At 38.7% G+C, this 25,085-nt stretch overlaps 3 protein-coding genes across 3 annotated transcripts; all 3 read right to left on the bottom strand.

The window, feature by feature from the left end:
- Positions 1–5,027: 5,027 nt before the first annotated feature.
- LOC143564391 (protein cornichon homolog 1-like) lies at positions 5,028–6,774 on the bottom strand. The gene is made up of 4 exons (XM_077051686.1): positions 6,691–6,774; positions 5,574–5,752; positions 5,362–5,484; positions 5,028–5,224 (listed from the first exon to the last, which is right to left on the bottom strand). Exons 1-4 carry the CDS (start codon positions 6,763–6,765, stop codon positions 5,152–5,154), a joined length of 450 nt encoding a protein of 149 aa, XP_076907801.1. The 5' UTR covers positions 6,766–6,774; the 3' UTR covers positions 5,028–5,151.
- A 4,038-nt stretch (positions 6,775–10,812) lies between these two features.
- On the bottom strand, positions 10,813–14,262 carry LOC143563734 (uncharacterized). Its single transcript, XM_077051214.1, has 3 exons — positions 14,259–14,262; positions 11,955–13,183; positions 10,813–11,877 (listed from the first exon to the last, which is right to left on the bottom strand). Exons 1-3 carry the CDS (start codon positions 14,260–14,262, stop codon positions 10,813–10,815), a joined length of 2,298 nt encoding a protein of 765 aa, XP_076907329.1.
- Positions 14,263–16,522: 2,260 nt separating this feature from the next.
- Positions 16,523–19,840, bottom strand: LOC143565516 (FT-interacting protein 3-like). The gene is made up of 2 exons (XM_077052474.1): positions 19,822–19,840; positions 16,523–19,058 (listed from the first exon to the last, which is right to left on the bottom strand). Exon 2 carries the CDS (start codon positions 19,023–19,025, stop codon positions 16,695–16,697), a length of 2,331 nt encoding a protein of 776 aa, XP_076908589.1. The 5' UTR covers positions 19,026–19,058; positions 19,822–19,840; the 3' UTR covers positions 16,523–16,694.
- Positions 19,841–25,085: the final 5,245 nt, after the last annotated feature.

Below are 25,085 nucleotides of genomic sequence, written 5' to 3'. Positions count from 1 at the left end.
GCTCCCTTCCATGTTGTTGGGATGGGAGTGCCATCGAGCCGATACGCACCTGGTTCGGGATCTCGTTCTTTACGCAGCATGTAGTCTCGATATTGAAGCTGGAATTTTTATTCGTGTTTTCCCCAGCTGGGGTTCTACACGCACCCGCCTGCTCAGCCTTTATTGCGCCACGAGGTGCGCGAGCGTCCCATCTCTGACAAATGCTTCAACCATGTCTTTTACGTCTATGCATTCTTCAGTGTTGTGGCCTTTTGTCTTGTGAAAGTCACAGTATTTGTTCCGATCAGCATCGTGACGATGTCGGATTATTGGAGGCTTTGGCCACGGGAGCTCTTCAGTGGCGAATATCTCAGTGACGCTTTTGGTGAGTGGCGTCCATCTGGAGTTTCGGTGCAGCTGTACATTATCCTTTCCGCCCAATCGATGTTGGAAGCCGGATGAGGTGTCAAAGTTTACCCTTGACTGCCAAATGCCTAGCTTCCGCTTTTTATTTAATCGGGCGGTGAGGACGTTGTCTTCTCTCGTCTTCTGGGTGTAGAGGTTTGTGCTCTGTGGGAGATCTCTACCCAGTTGCTTCTCCGTTTCCGCATAGCGTTTTGCTGCTGTCATGATGACATCCCATGTGGATGGCATGCCATCTTTACCCGTTAGGGTGCGGATGAGCTCTGGGTCATGCGCGCCCTGGATGAAGGCAGCGCGAACAAGATCTTCACTGATATTGCCCAAGCTTAGCTTCTTTGAGTTGAAGCGAGTGATGAAGTTTGGCAGAGATTCATCTTCTTCTCGTATGCATTTGAGGATTGTCCATTGCTCCTCGGTATACTTCCGTTGCTGGCTGAAGTGTTGGCTAAACTTCTGCTGGAAGTCTGCCCAGTCGTAAATGTGGTTGACCGGTAGACGATCAAACCAAGCTCTAGCAGCCCCAACAAGCGTCATTTGGAACATGTAGCACCACGTGGGTTCCGTCCAATTGCTGACGGTTGCCCCCGCTATGAACCTGTTCAAATGATCGTCTGGATCAGATATACCGTCATATGTGCCTATGTTAGGCATTTGTTTGGCACTCTTTGGGGCGATTGCTTCCGCAATGTCCCTTGCAAACTTGGACGTTCCTGCATTTGCAACGTTTGGTCTGAACGTTTTGGAGAAGTCTCGTGGACTTCCATCTGTGGTTTTTGGTTTGAAGGCTTGTCCAAAATGCCTTTTCGGTTGGGATTCCATTTCCTTACGCTTCCCTTTTGCCCTATGGCGAGGGTTCGCGTCGGAGTCGGATTCCTCCGAGTCATCCTCCCAGTATTCGAATTCGTCGGCCTGTTGTACGGAACGCAAGCGTTCGTTCAACTCGGCCTGGAATTCCTTTTGTCGTGCTTCCGCCCATGCCTTGACTTCATCGAGAGTTTGGCGGGGGAGTCTTCGTCTCTCAACCTGGGTATCAGTGGATCCTGGTAGGCGATCATTTACTGCACTTGCCCCAGCAAGAGTAACTGGGGTAGTGTTCGTAAAATTTACTTCACTTGCCCCGGCTTGGGTAACCGGGGTAGTGTTTGTAAAAACTGTGTTACCGGTATTCCCCCCAGTAGCTGGGGTTGTGGTTACCGGAATTTCTCTAACCATCTTTGTATAAGTTTGAAAAAACTGGAGAAAAATGTAGTTCTAGCTTTATGCACGGATGGCGCCAATGAAGAAACACTAACCGGACCCCTGGCAGATTACTGATAACCTGGGGGTTAGATAGATGTTTCCCACGAGGGGTTAGACCCTTTGAAGATGGTTCTTCTGATAACCTGCAAAACAGACACCGTGAGCTCGTCACTGAGAAAGGGGGGGGTTCCTCCTTGTGACCACCCTCCGGCGTGAGAATCAGACTAGATTGCTCCTTAAATATAAAAGTATATTAAGAGATTGCCAGAGCAGATATCAGGTATAATATGATGATAATGTGATATGATATGATCCGATGAGATGGTCATACCATTTGTGGTATTTATAGCCGAAGGTAGGTTTCCAAGGAGGTATGGCCGGCTGCAACAGTGTTCCTGTTCCACCAACAGTAGCCTACGCACGTGCCCTGCTGGTAGTTGGTGGGTAGGTAGCGGCTGATAGAGACCAGGCCTGCTGTATACTATTCCTTTTCCACCAACTGCCGGCTACGCACGTGGTATGACAAGAGTTGGTGAGTAGGCAGCGGCTAATAGTGACATACAGTGTAGGAGCATGCTGCTCGCCATACTGTTGTCCATAAGCTGTCGTATCTTTAGTCAGATCTTTTTCCCATACCTCGTAAGGTACAGTACAGAAGATCTTCCCGTATCGTACGGACTGGCTTATTTGGGCGGGAGTATTCCCCCTCCCGCCCTTATGCGGGATTGTTCCCGGCTTCGCTCATTCCTTCAGGTGACACTGAATGATTGAGAGCTAAGTGCCTTGTGCGTGTAGCCTTGCTGCGCGGGTGGCCTTCCCTAATGGCTTGTATCCGAGGCTGCGGGGACAGGCGGAGTCCTTCACCATTGGGAGGCATTTCCTGCGGGACCAGCTTGCGTACTGCGCGTAAGGACGTCACGTCTCTGAGCATGGTTGGTCCTACGGATCCAGTTGGTTTCTGCGCAGACGTCCCTGTTTAAGGTGAGTCTTGCGGGTCCAACTGGGCTCTGCTGGGACCTACCTCTTCATATACCATCCCTACCTATAAGGTGTAAACGATACAAAAGAGGGCTATCCAGCTATAGTGTGTTTCTGCTACGGAAAAGGGCTATAGTGTGTTTCTGCTAAAGTCCCTACACTAAGCTTTATTTTTTTCTTCCCCTAAAGGTGCAATGGATGTCTAATTCGAAAATAAGAAAAAGGAAAATCAAATGAGTAAACTCACTTCTATTATGCACTAACCCTTAAAGTGATGTAAGATATAAGTTTCCAAGCCTAATAAACTCGTAGAATCTAGAAAGTTGAAAATATGAGGATGGAATTTCAATGCTAACAGACGCTAAACAAATGGAATAACTGAAAGACTATTAAAATTAATCTAGGTCATATGGCATTTGGATATCCAAGGTTGTATGCGGTGGAGAGGAGAGGGGGCGTCAACCCGCTCTACACCAGCATATATGTGTGTCAAAACCATTATGTAACCGCCAAGGAGGGGCACATGCTTTAATGAAAGTAATGGGTGTGAAAGTTGGGGTCTATCTTCAATTAACCAATCACACATTTTTTTTCTTTAATATTTTTCTTTATCGTAATTTTAGTAAAATCATTACAAAATTCTTAAAGGATGGGTTAGTTAAAGCCTCAAAGCCTACATGAAAGTGGCATGACATTTTAACATGCTCTTTTAACATCAACCATTACACATTATTAAAGCAATACATAGTTTCTACATGACATTTAACTAAGCTATCCACATAAGATTCCAAGCTTAACAATTTCTAAAATTATAATTTACACCTAATAAGCTATTTAATTTTAATACAATTACCATTTATATAATTACAAACAAAGTTACAAATATAACTTTAAATGTTGTATTAAATGAGGTTTTTATATATTTATGAATTATAAAATTTTATTTATCGTTATTTATATCTTAAGAATCTAGGGGTGTTATTCGGGTTCGTTTTTCAGGTTTCGGGTTTTTCTGGTCGGGTTCTTCGGGTTTCAAAGTTTTAAATCTTAACCCGAAACTCAACCTAAATCTCTCATGGATTTTTCGGGTTCGGGTAACTCGGGTTTGGGTTTTTTCGGGTTGGGTTAATTGGGTTTTGAGTATCCTAGAAAATGAAACAAAAAACAAAAAGATTTTAAAATCTTCAATGCTAAAATTAAAAGTACATATTTTTCTTTGCTCGTAAGGCAAATAATCAAATAATAAACCAATATAACTTGATAAAGTCATAAAACAATTCAAAAGAAGAGTAAAGCTGAGTAACTAACTCGAACCTTAATCGTTTTCAATCAGACGTGATTTGGTTATCCGATTGCGGTTGCTATTAGTAATAAGCGGAAAACATAAATTAACAATAAACAATCGATCCATAATAGTTGGAATGACAACAGTCGGTTATGCTCAGATTATGATAACTTTAGTGACTAAGACTAAGCAAATTATACCTAAAAATATATTTAATTTCAAAACTAAAAGTTTATTCGGGTTGACCCGAAACTTAAAAATCAAACCCGAGAACCAACCCGAATTACTTCGGTTCGGGTTAGTATTTTCTCGGGTTCAGGTTTTTCGGGTCGTGTTAGTTCAGGTTCGGGTACGGGTTTTTTCGGGTTGGGTTTCGAGTTTCAGGTAAAAGTGGCAGCCCTATATGAATCCATAAAATATGCTATTATGTCCGTATTAAATTTAATTTTTTTGTTGCATTTCTTTAAACACCCAAGCCCAAACCTAAACCTTACATATAGGGCACCATCTTGGTAGGAAAGTACTATACTACTATGGTGTTCGTTCATAAACCACATAAGTTGATCAAATTATCTAAAATCAACCGGTTTAGTTGGATTAATTCAAGTACATGGTTTACGATTTATCTAAAAACACTGCCTCAAAGCCTGCTCAACTCTCATTCACTATCTTTTTCCTACTAAAAACACTTTTACTTTCATATCATAGTCGTGTCACGAGATGCATAGCATGTCAAGGCTAACAATAATACGTGTTTACCGAATCATATCAAGCATTTTAGACAAGTCATGGGTACATGTTCGATAACAATAATGTGTACACTCGGACTCCCAACGATGCAATAATTATGTAGTTGCACCTCATAACATGTTTGATTCAAAACAATTTGTTAAAGTTTCTAAACAAACAAGTACCTACCATATTACCATCCTTGTCGACACAAGTGCAGTTGCAAGGGAGTGAAGAGCCATAATAAAGAACTAGTTTTGAGTATAAGGTCTCTATGCATCTAACTCTAATCTACATTTAAATCAACTTAAGCAACAAGAATCAAAATCACCAAAATAATATTCTAAAAACAAATATTTCCATACATATCAATACCGGGCCAAACCATCAAACACAACCTAAATAGATAATAAACAGTACAACAACTTTACAAAACCTGATAAACATAAATCCAAACTTGTGGTTTGTATGATTCATCTGCCCCCCAAAACCTACAACTAATGTTACAAACCCATAAATCAATATATTCCATACCCATGTAACACTTCATCCTTGTCGTCTATCAAATTGTTAACAATCGATATCACCAACCTGCACGATCATCATCAACAGCAAATCATACAATATCATACACTTGTTTTTAAATGACTTGTTTTGACTACAAAAGTCAAAATATCTCTTTTTTCAAATATAATACGAGACTGTAATTAAGAATTAAAGCAACTGGCCCGATAATTACTAAAACAAAAAGGAGCAAATAAAAGGCCAGCTTGACAATCCGATACTTCTTTTCAGCATCAATGGATCTAAAAACTTCAGTTACATCAATAAGATGTCTTCTTTTCGAGTATCTGAAACATAAATAAATACAAAAACAGATCATCGTAATTCATATTCATAATATAAATAAACCATGGTAGATCTGGAAAAAAGAACTTACAACATAGTGTTATATATCATAATGGGGAGTGTAAGCAGGAACAAGAACCAATGCCCTAAAAGAAAAAGACCAGACCATACACCATGGACCACCATCTCGGGAATCACCACTGCGTTAATGCGGGATGATGAATCATATGGGTTCATGTAGTCAGCTTCCAAATCTGTTAGGCACACGATCTACAAGTTCATCATTAGAAACTTGTTTACGACAAGCTAAAAGTAGTGTAAGTGAGCTCATGTAACTAAATGCAATTAGGCTGTTCACTATGGAGGGGCCCACGTCAACGCCACGTAAGAAATGGGGGCTTCGAAGCCCTTCTCCATAACATCCCGCTGTGGTTTAAAGCCCCTTGAACGCCTCTATATATATGTGTGTGTGTGTGTGTATGAGAGAGTGAAAAGCCCAAAGGCGCCGATCGTTCCAAAGCCCCCCCCCCCTCTTTCGCCACCCCCTTCTCCGCACCACGCCCCAAGGCCGCCCATAGCGGACCGTTAGTAACAAAAGGAAAAGTGTGGACATTAATTGCTAGCAACTGCATTACTAAAGCTCGGTAGCAACAAAGTTACTACCGATGGTGTTCCTGCCGAACGTTTGATAATTGTGAAGCAGTTATAACCACCAAGTGACACGTCCATATAGATGAATCATCTGGTCTAATTCCCCATTAAATTGAAACGATTTTCATACTTGGTCTTCACATTAAAAAACTTCCCGTTCTTTGTAACAACACTTTGTGATTATTGATTTCGTTTACCCACGACATACTTAAAATTTGAAAGCAATTACATAAATCATACGAGAACCAAAACCTACACTCTATGAATTACCATTAATCAAATGCTTCTCTATAACTCCATGTGCTGCATATGAGAACAATCTCCGATTCGATTTAAAGCTTAAAACTTTAGCCAAGTTTGTAACTTTAAACACTAACCCCTAAACTTATACCCAATCTCTAATCATGCTTACATAAAACCACCTTAAAAATATCAGCATTATGCGGCCTTATTGCAATAAGCAGATTAAAATTGAAGCACTAAAAGGGGGAAAATAGTAAATTAAAAATTAAAAATCAAGTACGGAGGATCTTAAAATCAAGATGATGATGTGATACCTGATAGAGATTAGAGGCGACGAGGGCCACATTCATTGTAAAGAAGATGACCCACAGAACCACTTCCCACGCCATTAATGCAGAAAGAACGAACGAACACAAAACCCAGACAAGAAAGATTATTATTATGTGTTTGGTTGTATTGTAGGGTTTCCGATTGAAAGTAAAGACTAGAGAAAAGTAGAAAAGAAAACCCAGTGTTTGTGACTTTGTCTGCAAAATTACATTTTACTCCTTAGACTCATTTTTTTAACGGGGTGTAGGGATGAGCTCTAGGGGTGTTCACGGTCCGATTTTGATGGTTTTTAGATCAAACCGTGAGCCAAACCATTAGTAACGGTTTTTTATTATCAAAAACCAAAGTCGAACCAAACCGAACCGTTACTAACGGTTTGGTTCCCGTTTGGTTTAGGCTTTCCAAGCCTCTATAAAATATAAAATTAAAAGCTTATTCAAAATGGAATTAAGGTGTTGAAGTGGAAGAACAATTTGTAAATGCATATGCATATGTTAACATGTAGATGGAGTTTTGAAATTAATAAGCATTAATGTGTAGATGTTACATTATTGTGAAGTGTGAAACAAGTGAAAGTATATACATCAAATATTTACAGCAAATGATATTATTTTTGTATGAACCTGGAAGACGGAAGTAGTTGATTAAAAAAAGTTCACATGATATTGAATTAGATAAGATTGGAAACCCATAAAAATTTCTATTAAAATCTTCAATGCATATACTAAAATATTGTTATATAAAAAATATATAAAAAAGACTAAAAATATGCAGTGTTAAATCTAACGGTCCGGTTCGGTTTTATACGATCGGTTTCCGGTAAAAACCGTAAACCAAGTTGTTCGCTACGGTTTGGAATTTTTGAAACCGACCGACTGGAAGTTAAAGAAAAAAACCGACCATGAAACCAAACCAATGACCGGTTTGGGCGGTTTCACGGTTTGAAACCGAACCATGAACACCCCTAATGAGCTCAGTACCGGTACCGAAAATCCCGATCCCGAAAATCGCAAATTTTTTATACCGGTACCGAAATGTTCGGTTCGGTACCGGTATTTAAGGTAAAATTCGGAAAATACCGGTACCGTACCTGTACCGGTCCCGAAAACTCAAAACATTGGTACCGATTCGGTACCGAACCGAACATTTCGGTACCGGTACCAATCGGTACCATACTGATTATTGCTCATCCCTAACGGGGTGTTTGGGATTTGCTTATTTTCATCAACTTATAACTTATTAACTTTTTGAAAAACAATAAAGTGTTTGAGATTGCTTTATCTCCCGTATTACGGGGGTTGTTTTATATTATTCGTTTTTAATATATATATATATTATATATATATATATATATATATATATATATATACCGGTCCCGAAAACTCAAAACCTTGGTACCGATTCGGTACCGAACCGAACATTTCGGTACCGGTACCAATCGGTACCATACTGATTATTGCTCATCCCTAACGGGGTGTTTGGGATTTGCTTATTTTTATCAACTTATAACTTATTAACTTTTTGAAAAACAATAAAGTGTTTGAGATTGCTTTATCTCCCGTATTACGGGGGTTGTTTTACATTATTCGTTTTTAATATATATATATATATATATTTGGATTTTTATTTTATTTATTGTAAGAAAGTTAATAATTAATATACTTGAGGTTTGATGATAAAATGGTTTCACAAATAAATGATATGTTATAATCCGGTTTAAAAGCTATCTGGGTTTGGTGATACCCATTACCCGTTTATTTTCTTTATTATAAAATTGTTTCTTAATTATAAATAATATCTTTTTTAAATAAAACAGGATATACCCTATTTTATAGGATTTTCATATCAAATATTTGATGAGATTAATTTTTAATATAATGAGATGTTATAACCCGTTTAAAAACTATCTGGATTTAGTGACCCTTGACCCGCTTATGTTTTTTACTATAAAATTGTTTATTAATTATAAATAATATCTTTTTCTTTTTAAACTGGATATTAAATTTTAGTATATTCCTATTTTATAGGATTTTCATATCAAATAATTGGTAAGATTAATGGGTTTATTGGATTTTAATAATCCAAACTTTGCATCGTTGGCCGGCGCTGAGCCGAACTTTGAAAATATACTACAACAGTCCCAACTTTCAAACTATTGGACGACAATAAGCTTTTCACTAACAGGGTTAGATCTCGTTAGTTTTTGCTGACGTGGACCCGCTTACATGGATTTTTTTTATTTCTTATTTTTTATTTAGCATTACGTGGATTAACCAGGCACAAAGAACAATTTATAAACTGAGCCCTAATTTCAGTTTAGCAAACACAACACATTTGATCGATTAGTAAACAATTTCTTTTAATGCATCCAATTGAAACCCTAAAATCATTGAATCACTATGAGTTCATCTTTATCTTCTGCACGTAGCTCACACAAGAACCCTAGAATCTTTCAAGTCGATTCAGATGGAAATGTATACTACAATCACGACAAGCTTGCAATCCTTCGAGTTGTTGGAACTAGAAGTTCTCGAGCTGGGAAGGAATTTTATGGGTGCTCTCTTTTGCCGGTAAGTCCCTTTTCATTCTACTACTCAGATGTCAATTGCTAATGTGATATCCCTAATGTTTATTCTTAGTAGAGAGTGGATTGTAAATTCTTTATATGGAAAGAAGATGTTGACAAGGTGCTAGGAGAGAAAGGCAATTGCAAGTACAATGATATGGGAGAAAATTTGGAGTTGATGAACAAATTGCTGATGGAGGAGAAGAAAAAATTGAAGGAGCAACTCTCGTTGTTAAAGTCCAATTGGAACCAACAATATGTTTTAGGTTTACTAATTGTTGTCTTGGCTATATGGTGGTTTTTAGTTGTTTGAGTTCTAGTGTTTAGTTGTAAAACTGTGGTTTTTAATGTAATGTCAAGTTATTGTTGTTAATGCCAAACAACCCATTATTGTTATTTTTGTTTGCATGTATTGATATTTAAGCTGTAGTAACAATGATGAAGTTGGGTGAGGTTGCTTCGTTTGTCTTGAAGTTGATACTTTCTAATCTTGCATCTTTTTATGCAAACTATTTAAAGAGAATAAAAAGTATGCATCTATAAACGGTATTCGAAATTCAAAAGTTTGTTAGATAAATCAATTTGCTTAGCATAAGAAAAACCACACTATTTTAACAGCAAATAAATCGCATAAATATGCACTTATTTGACAACTCGATGTGAAGAAAAACTGCACTTTTTAACAGCAAATAAACCACATAAATCTGCACTTATTTAACAACTCGATGTGAAGAAAAATTACACTTTTTAACAGCAAATAAACCACATAAATCTGCACTTATTTGACAACTCGATGTGAAGAAAAACTGCATTTTTTAATAGCTAATAAACCACATAAACTGCATTTATTTGAGCTAATTTGACAATTCGATATACATAAAAACTGCAATATTTTGACAGCAATAAATCGCACAATTCTGCACTATTTTGACAGCTCGATATGAAGATAAACTGCGCTATTTTAACAGCATTAAACCGCATAATTCAGCACTATTTGACAGCTCTTAACAGCAAATAAACCTCTAAATCTGCTCTTGTTTGCGCTATTTTGACAATTCGATATACATAAAAACTGCAATATTTTGACAGCAACAAATCGCACAATTCTCCACTATTTTGACAGCTCGGTATGAAGAAAAACTGCGCTATTTTAACAGTAGTAAACCGCATAATTCTGCACACACTATTTTGACAATTCAATATGCATAAAACTGCAATATTTTGATAGCAATACACCACACAATTTCTGCACTATTTTGACCACTTGATATGCATAAAAACTACAGTAATACAACAGCAGATACCTATATATAAAAACTATGCATTCATTGTTGCATTAATTGTTGCAAAATACACCGGTCTCCCATGACCATTACATAATGAAAATCAAAAAGCCAAAGTCTGCAACATAATTAAGTTTAGCAGCACACATTAACCAAAATACATGAAAAGATGCATAGTTTTACTGACATGTCTTAGAATTAGACAAACTAACATACTTAAACCAAAACATCCATAAAGCGATACTGAATCACGTAGCCTACCCTTTGTCTTTCACTTTTGACTTTGCCCTTTTCTTTTGAGTTCCTGTTTGAGTTTGTTGACTGCCCTCCAGGGTTAGTTGACTAGATTGCACTCTTGCTTTCTTTGTCTTTCCCTTTGCATTTTTTGCATCTTTCTGGAGTGTTTGTTTCCCTTTCTTTGAGCAAATTCTAATGTTATGGCCTTTTTCCTCACATCGACTGCAACCCATTTGAACCCCATGCCTTGTCAGTTTACCAGGTCTTTTAGGATCTTCATGTGGATCCCTCTTTCTATTCTTCTTTGGTCTACCGGGAGCTTTCTTGATTGGAGGTGGGTCAATAGGGTAATCAACAGATGGCCAATATCTTTCACCAGCCAAAAGAGGAATGTTGAACTCATAGGACTTCATGTATTGTTCCTTGTGGTAACACTTATCAACAAATTCCTCTGCATTTTTTTTTAAAAAATCAGTAACTGCCCAAACATGCTTACAAGGAATACCTGTTAAATCCCATTTTTTGCAGGTGCATGTTTTCTTGATCAAATCCACATAGACATCATGATAACCACTAACTTGAAACACATTATGAGATGATGGAAAAACTTCACATTTATAGGCCCTGTTTTTTTCTTTATTAAGCTTCAACTGTATCCTAGGGCACACACTCACATCTTGAATAGACATTTGTGTCTGCTTCGTAGTGAGCCTAGTCATGATTGCTTTCCTGATGTCCTCTAACATGTTGATAATGTGTTTAGATCTGGCCTGAATTATATAACCATTAAAGGTCTCTGCCATGTTGTTTACAACTACATCAAATTTTGTGTGATTATTGAGAAAGCATCTTGAAAAGCACTTTGGATTTTGTTTCAAGAATGCTTCCACTGTATCAGGTGATATTTCCATCATATCATTGATTGCATCTTTGCAGTCAGGCTCATTGTAGGCCCAAACAGCCTTCCAGAACAGCTCCTTCAACTCCTCGCCCTTATGGGTTTTATGCCAGTTTGCATATATATGTCTTGCACAATTCCTATGTTCAGCTTGTGGCCACACCAAGCATACAATGTTTATCAATCCCTGATATATTCATATAAAACATATATTTTAGTATCAAATTAAAGATGTAACTGAGATAACTAAAGTTAATATCATACCTTCTGTTGATCACAAATTAGAGTCCATCCCTTGCCACCATCATTTATATGTAAACACTTTCTTAACTCTTCCATGAACCACTCCCAACTGTCATTGTTTTCTCCTTCAACTACAGCCCATGTTAGGGGATACATTTGATTATTTGCATCCCTTCCTATGGCACACAACAGCATACCCCCAAGGAATGTTTTGAGAAAACATCTGTCTAAGTATAACACCTTCCTGCATCCTGCCAAAAAACCTTTCTTCACCCCATCAAAACACACAAAGAGTCTAAAAAAACTTTCAATAGCTGAACTTGGATCTGCATTGGTGAAGCCTAGAAGGGCCGTTAAGAGCTCAAAGATCGAGCATAGATTTTCTACTCTTAAAGGTGCCAGATATGAACCAAGTTTGCTGTAGTGTTCCTTCATTGAACCATATAGCTTATTGTGTGCACAACTTTTGGCCTTGTAAGCAAACCAATTTGTGACGATGACCTTATACTTCTTCTTAATTGCTTGCTGGATATCTTTAGCTAACCAGTGTGGTTTATCTTTAAAAACTTGTAAGAAATTAGTAGCTACAAATTCAGCGGTTAACTGTCTATTCTTGGTCATGTTCCTTTGGCAAGTGTGTTTGTTTATTGCTTTCTTAACCATATAACAACCCTTGCCTGAATGGAAAGAACAATAAATATGGAAAGGACAACCTTCCACACAATTCACACCTACAAGCCCTTGTTTATTCTGGTCACTTATAGAAACATAAACATTTCTACCATTTGTAACACCATATTTTCTTACTGCCTCTTTAAAAGCTTCCCTTGTTGCGAACTTTGTTTCAACAACCCAAGTAAACTTCTTCCAATTTGTGTGCTCATTTACAACTGGAACATCTTCTTTGTACTTCTTCCCTAGTATGTCATCATCCTCACTCTCCCCTGGTGTCTTAACATCACCATCAGAATCCTCATAAGCTTCTATGTGAGAACCTCCTTCAACATCATAACCTCCTTCACCATGGGAACCTCCTTCACCAGCACATCTTTTTAAGCACTCTTCAATCAAATTCTTTTTTATTTCATCATCATGCTGTTTAACTTTTTGAATAGCAGCAATTGAGTCTATCCACTCATCATCCGTGTCTGAATCACAACTAATTACCTCATCATCAAGTTGGTGAGCATATCCCTCCTCATCAGATCCACAACTAAAAGATTCATCTTCAAAATCTATATCATCACCCTCTGAACCAAAACAATCCTTATCAACATGATCATTGTGTGTTTCAAGTTACAATATTTTCACTGCAACCTTACCAATTCCTTTAACAACTGAACTAGGGCTTTCAAGTGGAAGTCTTCTAGCAGTAGGTTTAGTGTACCCTGGTGTAGAGGTGTACAAAAAAACCGGTTTGGGACCGGTTTTAGGCAAACCGAATCGAACCGGTTTGGGTTTAAAACCGGTTTCATCCAAACCGGTTCCCAAACCGACTCAAACCGCCAGTTTCAGGACCGGTTCCCCTTAAGATCGACCAAACTGGTTTATAAACCGAACCGGTTTGAGGAAAACCGGTTTAAAACCGGTTTATAAACCGAACCGACGTGATCAGGCCGACCTATCTTGTGTCTAAAGCGGTTTATAAACCGAACCGGTTTGAGTCAAACCGGTTTTGACCAGCCGTTGACCAAACCGATTCGGTTTGGATTTAAAACCGGTTTTGTGTTGGGCTTGAGGTATAGTAGGCTGGCCTTGAGGTTGGGCTGGTGAGTTGGTTGGCATGCTTCTTAGTGGGCTGGGCTGGGATATATTGGGTTTGGCTTGAGGTATAGTGGGCTGGCCTTGAGGTATGTACAAAGTACTAATCTTTGTGAGCCCTAGTTCCTTGTGAGTAGAGGTGTACAAAAAACCGGTTTGGGACCGGTTTTAGGCAAACCGTACCGAACCGGTTTGGGTTTAAAACCGGTTTCACCCAAACCGATTTCCAAACCGACCCAAACCGCCAGTTTCATGACTGGTTCCCCTTAAGATCGACCAAACCGGTTTTAAAACCGAACTGGTTTGAGAAAACCCGGTTTAAAACCGGCTAAACCGGTTTATAAACCGAACCGAACCGAACTGACGTGACCAGGTCGACCTATCTTGTGTCTAAACCAGTTTATAAACTGAACCGGTTTGAGTCAAACCGGTTTTGACCAGCCGTTGACCAAACCGGTTCGGTTTGGGTTTAAAACCGGTTTTGTACACCTCTTCTTGTGAGCATGGTCACAAGGTATATACAAAGTACTAAAAATTTTTGGTGCTTATGATTTATTTATTCACCCATTTTGAAATCTGTGATATGGTTCTGATCTGGCTATGGTGGTAGTGACGGTGGTGGTGATGAGGTGGGGCCGACGGCGTCGGTGATGGTGGTGGTTCAAGGTGGTGGTGGTGGTGGTGGTTCAAGGGTATAATCGTAAAAAATATATTTTTTCACGAATTTGAAAATCTGGACGGGAAAGGTAGGAAACATAAAAAAACAGTCTCTCAAGACGGTTTTTTTGAGTAAAAAAGTTTTTGAAAATTTTGAATTTTTGCTCCAAGATTACAAATAATTTGGACTTTACCGACATTATTTCCCCAAATCTCGTCTTTTACCTGACGTTTTTTCAAATCTCGTATTTATTTTTATCTTTTCCCAATTCGTCTTGGCAGTCCAAATTATAAAAGATTTTGAAAAAAAAGGGCTATTTTGAGACTTCTCTCTCTAAAAGAGGCTATTTTAAGAATTTTCCCTAGTTTTAATAGCATGGGTGAATGTTGGGTCAAATCCAAACCGGTCAAGTCAGAACCATTCCCATTCCCATTCTCGGAGTTAAACAACTCTTAATTCTGAAATATGAATAAACACACTAAACGTGAATATGAAAATCATAGATCTAGTATGAATTTATGGTTGGAGAGTTTTCACATGACAGATGGTGGGAGGTAGGTGAACATCTTTTGAACACTTATAATAACTTTTAAGTACATATCCTTTTAAAGCTTGTACTAATATGTTTTCCTCTTTAACAGGTGACTTGAATTATATTAAGACGCATGTAACACTTTATTTTATACGTTTTTTATTGTATCTAAAATATCCAGACAACATGCATGGAAAATTCTTTTACTGAAAGTTACATTGGAGTAGTCCCCGATTGACCAAATTGGAATGAAAACATGTGGGCAGGGCCAAGATTCTCATACTACCATGGCATCCAACACAACACTGTCTTATTATTTGACTTAAAATAAAGCAATACATCATAACCACCGAGGCTTTGTGCCTATGTGGGCAAACCGGCACACTCCAAACCGCGCCAAACCATACTGCCGTGGCCACTCTTGCCATCCCCGGCCATCCACAATCCCACCTTTTGCTATATGAATTAATTGTGTGGAGCAATCAATAAAATCCACACCTCACTAAATCACTTTTTTTTTGTTTTAATGTTTGTATAGTTTAATTATAATTTTAAAGTGGTAATGGCTAGTTAACCCCTAACGCTTACATTAATGGGTGACTAGTTATCCTATGTTGTAGTGATGTGGCACATAACCTTACCATAAACAAAATACACATTAATATGAAAGGCATTTTGTTTTGAGAGTGACTATGTGATGTGTTGTGAAAATGTTAACAATTGGATGGATTCCAGTAAATATTAGATAGTGCCACTGCTATAGATGCCTATTAAAGTTGACAACTAGCATGCCAATTTTTTAATAATGATAACCAATTTCAGTATTTCACTACACTACAGTGAAAGCAGGCTACATTTAGAGGTTATTTCAAATTCAAATAATCAAAACTTTTCTAATTTTTTTTCTTCTAAAAACTACCGTTGATAATCAACTTTACAAACCAATACGGCTCTACCTACCGGCTAGTCTAGCTTGTTGGAGGTAAGTGGCCACATGCTTGGTTTTAAATGGAGCGTGTGATGAGTAAAACACGTCAATGGCGATGTAAAAGGACGTGCATAGAGGCTGATAGAGCAACGCCTCGCATAGTGACGTTACACCTCGGCTTTCAGGACCCTAAACTGCTCTTTTAAAAGCAAGGTTATATGGTTACTGTAATTTAAAGTCATCTATAGCTTCACATATAATTAAAGCAGGTTTTGTTGCAACTACTCTGAAACAAAATAATCAGAATCAATTTCAATCTATGTAAAACATGAGAAATTAATAAAAAAAAATGCATGTGGGCAATATAATCCCTAGACCAACATACCCTTTCAGAATAAAAACATGTTCATTTGCACATGGGTGCAGAAGCTTTATAATTCCAGGAGTGTTGTATATTTTTGTCTGCTTCCCACATTCATCATTTCACTACTGAAACTAAAACAAAAGTCACCACCCATTTAACAGAAAATATAATGTCTCATTTTCTCTCATTAAAGATTCCACTCTCATTGTCACATTAGCATTGGACTAAACTAAAATAGAAATACCAAATAACTTTGTTTCATCAACAAAAAACCAACATAACAGAAACTGGAATTCTCCACTAATTAAAGAAACATCAGGTAGATTCATAATTCATTAACAAGAAATCATTACTACTAATAAATCATAACTATTGATAAGATTCAAATCAAAATCATAACCTAACAACTACAAACCAAAAGATCACACATTCAAGTTTCAAGTTGAGAACCACAAGATGTACAAAATACTATTCCAAGAAAATTGTATCCATCTTACCAGAATTTGCTGATCATTTTCTCAAAGCATGCAGTCGGTCCTCGCAGGCAATCGCCTAAAGAAGTTGAGCGGGACAGAAGGCAGCTTGTGGCGAAATCTCGGGTGTCTCAGCACATAAAAACCCGTCAACAAAGCCACGACTTGGAAAGGCGTGACATACAAAACAATAGCAGCAATCAAACAGAAGATAACAAACAGTGCGGTCGCTCGTGGGTCCCTCCAGCTCAGCAAAGACTGAAGCCTTTCACCTTGTGTCGCCAAATCACCAACCACAGTTTGAATCCTACCAGAAATACTCCTCAACCGGTCATACCTCATCCTGACGATATCAGGAGGGCGAGAAGTCGGAAAGGTGTCAAATTCTTCATCAAGTTCATCAGGGTGAGCGTTATCCGCACATGAGAGGCGTGTGTCCATATGAGGAGGGTTCTTTGGCCTCCATCGGTAATACCAAACTCCAATCAAAAACAGATAGAGAAAGATAGTGGGCAGTATTAGCTCGGGATACAAAACAAGTATCAGAAACAGAATGTGAATCAAAACAGTAGTGATCGGATTCTTCCAATTACATATCTGATCAAACCACTTTCCAACTGCAATCAAACCGCCAAAAACCCCCATGATTCTAAAGAAGTTAGCCTTACTTCTTCTCATACTCCACATATGTGACCCCACATCAAGCATGTACTCAACTATCTCTTTTCTTAAAGGAGGCTCGGCTCGGCTCAGCCGCATTGACACAATCTGAGTGGCTTGGTGTCTCAAGCTGTCAAGTTGGGTAACGGTTAACGGATGAATATAGTGCATTTTGGGCAATAACGGTTGTGAGTACATATGCATCATGTTTAACAAAGACGAGCACGTAAACCGCACGGCTAAATGAATCTCGCCCATCCTTTTCACACCAGTCGGATGCAAAACTAGAAGCGGGTACGAGTGAGTATACACGCGATCGGTTTCGAGAGTTGAAAGACGAATCCTAACCTTACCAATCCTTGAATCACGTGCGCCGTTGCCCTTATCGCCACCTTGCAAATGGCAGTTATCAAACACGCCAATCGTTATAACCGTGCACGGATCAAAAACCTCCCACGTATACTGCTCGTTCCACTTTGGAGTAAAACTGTCGATTATTGTTCTTGTCCGAACCCACTTAGTACCATACTTGGCTACACAATATGCATCAGTTGTTGCGCGTCCGTCTTTTGACTTCATTGGGGTCAACCCGTGAGCACTCAAGATTCCAACTTCAAGAACACCAATACTATTCTTCCATAACTGTTTAGCAGTTGGTCTAAGATCACTACTGTAGTGAGTTGACTCATCAAGAACATGATATCCACCTTCTAAACATATCCTCGTATGAATCCTACTAGCAAACTTAACTTCCTTCTTCTTTTCACCATCAATCATAATATGCTTTTCAAGATTAAACCACCGAGTGTTAAGCGCTTTATGATCCAGCCGCCTTTCCAGATATTGTAACGGGATCACGCACATTCCTAGAGTCTCGTCTTTATTAGGCGCGACCCGATCTTCAACACTCAAAATTAAGTGTTCTTCAAACGGTTCTGCAGCTACAAACATCAAGTCTTCATTCCACATTGGGTTTATAGACTTGCTCATAGAAATCCGAGTCCTTAACGTCTGAAAATTTCCAAGACTCGCTTTTACATAAACTTCAGGAAACCGAGTTCGGTCACTCGGTATCAAATCCTGTGCTTCAATCACATTAACCCTAAGATACCAAAGTTTAGGCGAAAGATACACTTTAGACCGAATATTAGCGAGAGCGTCAGTCCCACCAACCGTTGCAGCATCTGAATGCCACGCCTCAGGAAACGCTTCATCTGCTTGTGTACCCCACCAAACCGCCAACATTATCTCTCCTTTCTGCTTGACCCCTTTACGATCTTCCAACCGATACCATTGGGGAGCTAAAGGGCTATCCGGTGGGACACGTTTTGGAACCTCGGTCAGATCGAACAACACCCAACCCATGAAATCATCTTTTATAAAATCTTTATCTTTCACAGAGACCTCAAGCATAGTTGACTGGATCCGATCTCGAGAAAAAGCAAACACTTGGTTCCACTCCGGATTTGACTTTTTCTCAAAATGACGAGTTGTACCCTTGTAGTTTCCCATCCGAACCTCAGCATACGGGTCACAACTACCCGTAACATCCTTCGCGGGTAAATCTCGTGCTTTCACCACACGAACATATAAGTATTGCATTTGCTCAACGAGGTCATACGTGCTCGTGAGCTTATCCCCAGTGATTTTCCCGCCGCCGAGGTGCGGTTTTGTCTCCTTGAGGGAGAAATCATCAGGTGGAGGTCTGTGCATCATCTTGATTATGTCTCAACTGAAAAAACAAACAAACTTTTAACAACCAATTTTCAGAATAAAATGGCTTACGTTAGTGCACTTATTCATAACAGATCATGTCTTAACTGGAAAAGATATCAAATTTTTAACAATAAGTTTTCAGAATAACTAATAATAAAAACTTACATTAAAGCTTACATTACTGAACTTATTAATAACAGATAACAGATCATCTTGATTATGTCTTAACTGAAAAAAGATCAAATCTAACTAATAATAAGGCTTACATTACTGAACTTATTAATAGCAGTTAACAGATCATCTTGATTATGTCTTAACAGGAAAAAAATCAGATTTTAACAATCAAAAGTTTTCAGAATTGCTAATTATAATTCTTACATAGTTACATTAATGAATTTGTTAATAACAGAAAAAGTTTATACACAGATCCTAGTGAAGTATAAAGCTAGTATTACACTATTATCATAAGCATAATAAAACATATAAATCTGATTATTAAAAAAAATTAAAGAACTGATAAACTTTAAAAAGTTAAGCAGCAGGCATCAGATCTGAGTGCTTACTGAAGACACTAAACTTCAAAACAAAAAAAAAAGTAAAAAATCAAAACCCTAATTATCAACACACAAAACTTCACCTAGCAAATTCAAAAGACTAAAAAAATGAAAACTTTATTTATTATAAATTCAAGAAAACCCTAGAATCACATAATAAATGCTCATCGAATCAAAGAATGTAGCTAGTACATTCAAGAGAGAATCAAAGAAGAATGTGTAGTATATACCTTACTAAAAACAATATTGAAAGCAAGATCTCATGGGAAATCTGTGTGGATTCTAGCCAAGATTCTTGAACTAACAGTTTGATCAATTAAGTGGGTTTATATTCATTCAAGAGGGTGGTTTGAATGAGATTTTAAAAAAAGGTGCAGTGGGAACTGTGGTTTTAGAGAGAGATAAAGGAGGTGGTTTTTTTTGAATGTTAATGTTTTTCACCCGAACCTCTCACCCAAAGGGCAAAGCCCTTTACCATCCCACCAGAGTGGAGATGGCAGATAAAGGAGGTGGTGGGTATGTATGTCTGTCTGTATGTCTGACTGTGCTGTTGTCGCTTTAAGGAAGAGTGTAGAATTGGGTTTATTGCATATGGGCCCCTTGCTTTATGCTTATTATTTTATGGGCTCTTACTTATTGTAAGCTTTTTTAATTGGAGCCTTTTGTTGTGGACTAAATGTTGGCTTCTAAATGGTGGTCTATATAATGATTAATGAGGTTAGAGGTGTATAAATCGGATTTTTCTAATAATTGGTTTTGGAAATGGAATACGGTATTGATCATACTTGAGTCGGGTTTGAATGCATGTATTGTTTATAAAAACTATATTTTATGCACCGGGTTCGAATCGGGTATTCTAAAACCAGGTATTTAAATACCCTATTTTAGGTATTGAAAAAACCTTATTTTAGGAGTTTTTAAGGGTCTGCAATCTTTTGAGATATTTTTGGGTAATTTTTAGGTATTTTTAGGTAATTTCGAGTTTAGATCGTGTATTTGAAGAACTCAGTTTCGGGTATTGGAAAAATCTGATTCCGGACATAAATCGAGTCCGGTTTCAGATACGGGTTTTGGTACTGAAATATATACCCTATTCGTACCCTACAAGTAGAGTCGGGTATGGGTTCGGGTAGTAAAAACCTGAGTATATAAAAACTCGGTTCCTGGTTTTTTTTTCGGGTCCGGTCCAAGTTCAAGTTTTTTGTGCACTTATAAATGAGAGTAGGGATAACCTTGGTATTGGTACCGAAATTGCTTGTACAATACCGGTACCGATCCTAAAGCCTTAGAAAGTTGGTATTGACGGTATATGATTTGGTGTCAGCTCAGTCTCGATACTCGGTACAATTTGATCATCCCTAAATGATAGGAATAAAAATTTATAGTGGGTTTTCAAGGAAGTGAAAACTTGAAGAAGTTAACTTAAAGATGGCATTTTGATATCGGTTTTAAAAAGTTTATATGGATTTATTAAAGGATTACTCCATAGAATAGTAACCAAATTTCAAATTTGTTGTAATCAAGTCACTGTTGCAAAGTTAAGTTATATTTAGGTCACTTTACCTTTATTTAGTGTTTCAATCATTGATATTTGACCTGAATAGCAGGTTATCTAGGTTTTTTTTTAATATTTTTAAATATTTTGACATTGCATACTAAACACCTGTTAACTTAAGAGAAGTGCATACTAAATACCTGTTAACTTAAGAGGAGTGCAAAGTAAACGTCTCTTAACTTAAGAGGAGTGCAAAGAAACACCTATTAACGTAAGAGCAATGTATAATAAACACCTCTTAACTTAAGAGAAGTGCATACTAAACACCTCTTATCTTACTAGGAGTGCATAATAAACACCTGTTAACTTAATCAAAGTTCATAATTAACACCTGTTAACTTAAGAGGAGTGTAAAGTAAACACCTGGTAACTTAAGAGGAGTGCACATGCTTACCTCTTACTTTAGAGGAGTGCGTAATAAATTTAGATAACCTGCTATCCAAATCAAATATCTAGAATTGAAACACTAAGGTGCTGTTTGTTTTTCCTCAAAAGCACTTCTCCACCTCTTTTGTCTGCACTGAGAAGAGGGCGCGCAGACGTTGGGCTCTGCAGTGTGTTTGTTTTTCCGAAGACGTTTCATTAAAAAACGTCTGCGCGCCCTCTTCTCCTAGAAGTGTTGGTATTGTTACTTCTCACCTCTTCTAACCAATTTCTTTCCATCTTTCTTATTCCATCAGACACTCCCAAACCCTAATCCCCTCATCCTCTCCACTGCCACCAAACTCACCCACCATCAACCCGTCGCTCCACTGCCGCCCAACTCTCCCACCGCTGCAACCCCATCTCTCCACTGCTCCAGCGCCGCCGCCCCACCGCCGCAACCTGCCGCTGCCGCTCTACTGCTCCAGTGCCGCCCCACCGCTGCAACCCCGCCGTCCTCTATTCCCCCATATCAGGTTTAATTTCATACATTTTGTTACTATTGATGTTTGGTGTGTAGGTTCTGTTATTATTGAGTTTGGTGATTTTAGGGTTTATTGAACCAGATTATGCTATCTCGTAGTGGTTAATACATGTTTTGATTGATTTTGGTGATTGTTAGGGCTTATTGAACCAGAGTGTGTGTTTGTTTGTCTCGTGGTAATGAATACGTGTTTTGATTGTTATTTTTATGCTATAAACATTTACATGATTTTACTTGATAATTGTTGCTATGTTAGGCGTTAGTTTGTGGAAAAGATAATTGCTTTGAAGTTACTTGAACTGTGAATGCAAGCTAATATATCAAACATTAACTTGTTATATGTCTTCTGAGATTAGATTAGATTAGATTTAGAATAGTTTTGGTAGTCTGCAGTTATTAAAAAACACACAGTCTTCTTGTTGCAGACTACAGAGTTTTGGTCCACCTCTTCTGCTACAGATGTTAGCAGATGTGGTTTCGCAGTCTTCTGACATTTTACCTCTGAAAAACAAACAACACCTAAATAAAGGTTAAGTGGCGTAAATAGAAAAAAAAAACTTTATACCAGTGATCTGATTTGAACAAAGCTAAAATTTGGTTACTATTTTATGGAGTAAGTACACGAAAGAAGTAAATTGTAATTTATAATTGATCATTTTAAGGGGGTTAACGGGGATATTGCATGCTTGATCATTGATGGCATGAGTATCAATGGTGGAGGCAAGACGATATAGTCATGGTTAGGTGGCTCACATTGAAAGTAGTTGGTGCTCAAGTCAAAGTGTTGGGCGGGTGATGATGTTAATCATTAACATATACGAATTATAATTCTAAGATTTGGGAAAACAATGAGAATTATTTTTCCAGCTAAAAAGAATAATCAAGTTGGAAATTTTAAACTAAATTAATTATACCAGACATATGTCTTTGATAGTTAGTTAATCAAAATATGTTAATGTGTTACTTGCTATGGGTAAACACGACAACTTAATTATTATGTCGATTCATAGGTATATATCAAGTATTTATTTTCTAACTTTTGGTTGTAGTTCTCACCTAAAAACAAGAAAACAGGCTGTAGAAACATGAAATGAATCTGACCTGATCCATGACGATATTCCCCGGTCTTCGAGATGAACGAACCACGACTCGATCTTCTTCTCCGGTAGCTTGAGATCTAACCAAATCTCGGATCGTCTTCTCCGCTCAGATCTACAATGGCTTTTGGGGGGTGTGGAGGTGACTGCTAAGAAATCTCGAGGATCTATTGTTTACAGACACAAAAATGGTTATGGTGGTTGCTCTTATTGAGAACAACAACCCTTAATAAGGAGGTGGAGACCTCCTTATATAGGGAGCCTCATGGCTACCATCATGGTACCCTAATGGGCCTAGCCCAGTTAGGGTTACCTCCACAAAACTCCCTCAGCCCAATAATATTGTATTAGTCCATAAAATAAAATAAGCCAAACATAATAAATTAAGGTCGTAAGCCGGGTTTAGTACCATACCCCTACAAGCCCCCCAAGTCCAGTGTTGCTCCTAGGCGTGCAAGCGTTTAGGTGGAGCGCTGGACTTCATAAGGTGTGTTAGGATATGAGGCGGTTTTTTCGCCTTTCTTCGGCCTTGTCTTTATTGTCTTTGAGTTTTGAGAGGTTTTCTCCATGATGGTGACATGTTGTGATCCTTATGATAATGATGGTGCACTGGCATGAATAGGATATAGCACGCATCATAACAATAGTGGTGCGGGGCCTGATAAAAGATAGAGTGCGCATCTCGATAATAATGTAATGCAACTTGCGCACGAGGCAGCTTACGAGCTATGAAAATAATGAAGCTTGCGCGCGAGGCGACTTACGAGCTATAAAATAATGAAGCATGCGCGAGTTGCGGCTTATGAGCTATAATATGATGATAATGATTGGCCCACAAGGGCCTCTTCTACGCAGGATGACTATCCCGGCTTGTCTTCAAAATAATAATGGAGGCACAAACGGCCAGATAATAATAATAATGTCATAGGTGCTTGCGCGACTCGTAGCCGAGCCTGCAAAAACATATAAATTGAGGAATTTGTAACCAAGCATGTGCTATTGTTAGCGTTCTTTCGACACGAGTGTTCCGTGCCTCTGACGCGAGAATTGTTTTCGCTTTGCCATGAGAGTTCCACGCCTCTAACGCAAGTGTTCCGCGCCTCTTACGCGAGACTTCTTTCAGATCGCGGAAGGTTTCCTTGTTATACTTGTAGAGGGGGGTAAATGTCAACAGCTTAAATCCTTATTTTGTTATCATAATAAATATGACTCAAGAGTTGAGGGGGCTGTTTTGAAAATTTGGAAATTAATTCCTCCATCAAGACTTTGTTGTCATGTGACATGTGATGATACTGACAATGCTTACGTTGCACTACTGACATGCTATAATATTATTTATTTAGCTAACTGTTTCTTGTTCGAAGACCCACAAATTTGTAAGGGATGCCGTGTCGGAGCAGAATAAGACCTCCGCCCCAGTTTGTCGATTTTAAAAAGTTGCGTTGCGAAGATGTATGCGTTCTTTAGTGATCGGTGTTGGTCTAACGGAGTGTTGATCTGCGGTGCGCGCATGCATGGAGGCGGAGTGGTGATCCAAGGTCGCGTATGCATGGCGGCGGAGTGGTGATCCGCGGGCGCGCATGCATAGCGGCTGAAAGTTGAGCGCGCATGCATGGCGGGAGTTGAGCGCGCATGCATGGCGGGAGTTGAGCGCGCATGCATGGCGGGAGTTAAGCGCGCATGCATGGCGAAGGGTTGCGTGCGCATGCATGGCGTTAGAGTCTTGACCCTCAGCACTGCGCATGCATGGCGTCGGGGTGTTCCTCCGATGCGGCGCATGCACGGCGGAGAGTTGAGCGCGCATGCATGGCGGGGGTTAAGCGCGCATGCATGGCGAAGGGTTGCGTGCGCATGCATGGCGTTAGAGTCTTGACCCTCAGCACTGCGCATGCATGGCGTCGGGGTGTTCCTCCGATGCGGCGCATGCATGGCCGGGAGAGTTCGTCC

The sequence above is a fragment of the Bidens hawaiensis genome, unplaced genomic scaffold (assembly GCF_021521415.1).
Source record: "Bidens hawaiensis isolate Kalapana, Puna unplaced genomic scaffold, B.hawaiensis_p1.1 tig00001206_1, whole genome shotgun sequence".
Taxonomy (NCBI): domain Eukaryota; kingdom Viridiplantae; phylum Streptophyta; class Magnoliopsida; order Asterales; family Asteraceae; genus Bidens; species Bidens hawaiensis.
This window is presented reverse-complemented; position numbering and strand designations above follow the sequence as displayed.